This window comes from Gavialis gangeticus, unplaced genomic scaffold (assembly GCF_001723915.1).
Source record: "Gavialis gangeticus isolate Ggan-Ray unplaced genomic scaffold, GavGan_comp1, whole genome shotgun sequence".
In the NCBI taxonomy this organism is placed as follows: Eukaryota; Metazoa; Chordata; order Crocodylia; family Gavialidae; genus Gavialis; species Gavialis gangeticus.
The window spans coordinates 35,562,442-35,565,001 of record NW_017729031.1 but is presented as its reverse complement, the minus strand read 5'-3'; the positions used below and the strand labels follow the sequence as shown (position 1 = coordinate 35,565,001).

Genomic DNA, 2,560 nt, shown 5'->3' with positions numbered 1-2,560 from the left:
CAGCCTGCCCTGACGCGGGCAGTGGGGAGGGGGCTGGCTCCCCAACACCCTCCCTGGGGCCTGCATTGCCCTTGGCTCCATCAGTGTATGGGCCACTATGGCTCCTGCACTCTCCTCCCCGCCGCCCAGTGTCCCGTGCATCCTCCAAGATGTGGAGGGCTCAAGGGGGCTTTGTGCTGAGAGCGGTGCCCTGGCACGTTTTCCCCGCCACGGGTTGGGGTGGGAGGGGAGATGAAGCCATGTGGGTGCGAAGGGCTGGCAGGGCAGAGCTTTCTCCCCTGAGGATGCTGCGGTGGAGGGGAGTGGAGGCTGTGGGAGCACTTGAGGGACCATGGTGGAGGAGTCCTGTGGGGCCAGGTGTCTGGGGCAGGTGGGAGACATTGGAGGTGCTGCCAGGCCTGGCGGAGGCTGGGGGGTGGCGGGCAGCTGCGGTAGGGGCATTTCTGGAGCCAGCCCGGTCTCCGCACTGTGTCGGGCAGGTGGGGAAGCGAGGATGCCCCTGGGGGTGGGGGTGTCCAGGCTGGGACAGGGTCACGGTCCTGGTCTCCCATCACGTGGTGAAGTCTGTGCTGTCCCCTTTCCCCCAGGCGGCTTCGGAGACTGGAGGCTGTTGGCAGATCCGTGCATGAGCGCAGGGAGAGCCCAGCTGGGGGAGACGGTGGCTGTGCTGGAGCCCGTGGCAGATGTGGCCCTTCCCTTTGCAGCCCGAGGTGTAGCTGGAGGAGCCATACTCTGGAGGGCTCCAGGCAGGAGCTGAAGGGGCAAGACAAGTCCCTCGTGTTCTCCAGGGTGGGACCAGGGGTCCCTGAAGTGGTTGGAGGAGCCGGTCCAACGCCAGGAGACCGGGGGCAGGAAACGGTGCAGACGATGCAGCCCCCATCCGAGGCCGAGATGCCCTCGGACACCCCACAGCCGGCACCGGGGGATGACCTCCCCACCCCAGAGACCTGGCGTCAGCGCTTCCGGGGCCTCCGCTACCTGGAAGGCGAGGGGCCGCGGGAGGTTTGCGTGTGCCTGCGGGAGCTCTGCCGGCGCTGGCTGGAGCCGCGGCGCCGCAGCAAGGAGCAGATCCTGGAGCTGCTGGTGCTGGAGCAATTTCTGGCCATCCTGCCCCAGGAGATGCAGAGCTGGGAGTGGGGGTGCGGCGTGGAGACCTGCGCCGTGGCTGTGGCTGAGGGGTTTCAGCTGGGGAAGGGAACGGATGAGCTGCAGGTGAGAACATTTCATCCTGATCATGGATGCTGCTGTCCCTGTCTCCTTATGTGCTTGGGGGATGTTCCCTCCCAGCCCCGTCTCTCCTAGGTCCTGGCTCTCCAGTGACATTTTCTCATCCCCAGGTCACCGTGTGTGTGAAGGTCGAGGAGGTGATCTTGGACAGGATGCAACACATAGGGGCATTGCAAGAACCTGGTGATTCGTGGCTGGAGCAACCAAAGACCGATCGTGTGGACAGCCGTCTGGAGGAGTCAGGAGAGGGGGAAACCCCTGGGCCTTGCGACAAGCAACCTGGTGTCTCCGAAGAGGAGCTCCCACCCCACCAGGAGTCAGGTGAGGTACAGGATGCAGGCCTGGGTGTGGGTGCATGCAGGGGGAGTCTGCCTCTGCCCATGACGGGGCCCCAATATTCGTAACCAGGTGGCTGGGCTGGGACCCAGCTCTGATCTCTGTGGGTGGGCAGCTCCCTGATCTTTCTCACTGCATGTGTGCAGCTCCCGGCGGAGAGAGGCTGTGTCTTGCTTGGGCACCGTCATGCTGCTGTGGTAACAATCCATGATCTAATCGCTGTTCTAACGATCAGTGTTCAACTCGCCCCTCGCTCATGCCCCCGTGAGCCCTCTGTGCCCAATTAGGGGCTGGTGCAGGTGTTGGGGAAATGGGACTCCCCGGTGGCTTACGGCTGGCTCGTGTACAGCTAAACCAGGCCTCTATCCTGCAGATTCCCCCAAAACAGAGGAGACCTGGGAGTGGTCAGCAGGTGAAAGCTCATCAGGCCGGTGCCCCAGACGAGGCCCTTCCCCAGGTGCAGGTAAGGAGCGCTGGCTCTCCCCTTTCCAGGAACAGGAGGCACCGTCCCTCAGTGGAGAAAACTCTCAGCCACAACATTTGATGGGGTCGGTGCTCCAACAGATCAGCTGCGCTTGTTCTCCGGTGCCTTTTGGAAGCATTTCATGTGCCCTAGAGAAGACTGACCTTATGTTTCCCCTCCCACTCCCTTAACATATGGAGGCTGACACAACCCCAACATCCCTTGAGCTTCTTTCCCAGGGAGCGATGTCCCTGCAGGCTCTGACGTGGTGTGATCACCACCTGTGTTGGTACAGAGTTATTGAAGTTCATCTCCAGCCTAATGCCCAAGGAGGTCTGTTAGCAAGAGCTGTGCAGCTTTAAGTCGTCCTTCCCCCCACCTCTTCCACCCACTGAAGCCTCCATCTGCCTTAATCCCAAGCTGGTCCAGGAGACGAGCAGGGCTTTCCCTGTGCCAGTGGCGCCAGGACTGACCTGTGCACTCTCTTTCCCCCCCCCCCCCCCCCCGGGGGCTGAACCCCCCACAAAACCCCCA

The 2,560-nt window shown here is 62.7% G+C and overlaps 1 protein-coding gene across 3 annotated transcripts in view; it reads left to right on the top strand.

Annotated features, from left to right (window-relative positions):
• The first annotated feature begins 819 nt into the window (after positions 1-819).
• LOC109301442 (zinc finger protein 708-like) overlaps positions 820-2,560 on the top strand; it is a 19,344-nt gene continuing 17,603 nt past the window's right edge. For 2 of the 3 annotated variants that reach the window (XM_019522618.1, XM_019522617.1), the window contains exons 1-3: positions 820-1,212; positions 1,338-1,548; positions 1,937-2,026. In XM_019522618.1, the coding sequence (XP_019378163.1) occupies positions 868-1,212; positions 1,338-1,548; positions 1,937-2,026 (646 nt within the window). In that variant the 5' untranslated portion in view covers positions 820-867. The remainder of the gene's footprint in view (positions 1,213-1,337; positions 1,549-1,936; positions 2,027-2,560) is intronic. The other variant, XM_019522619.1, reaches the window with a different exon arrangement.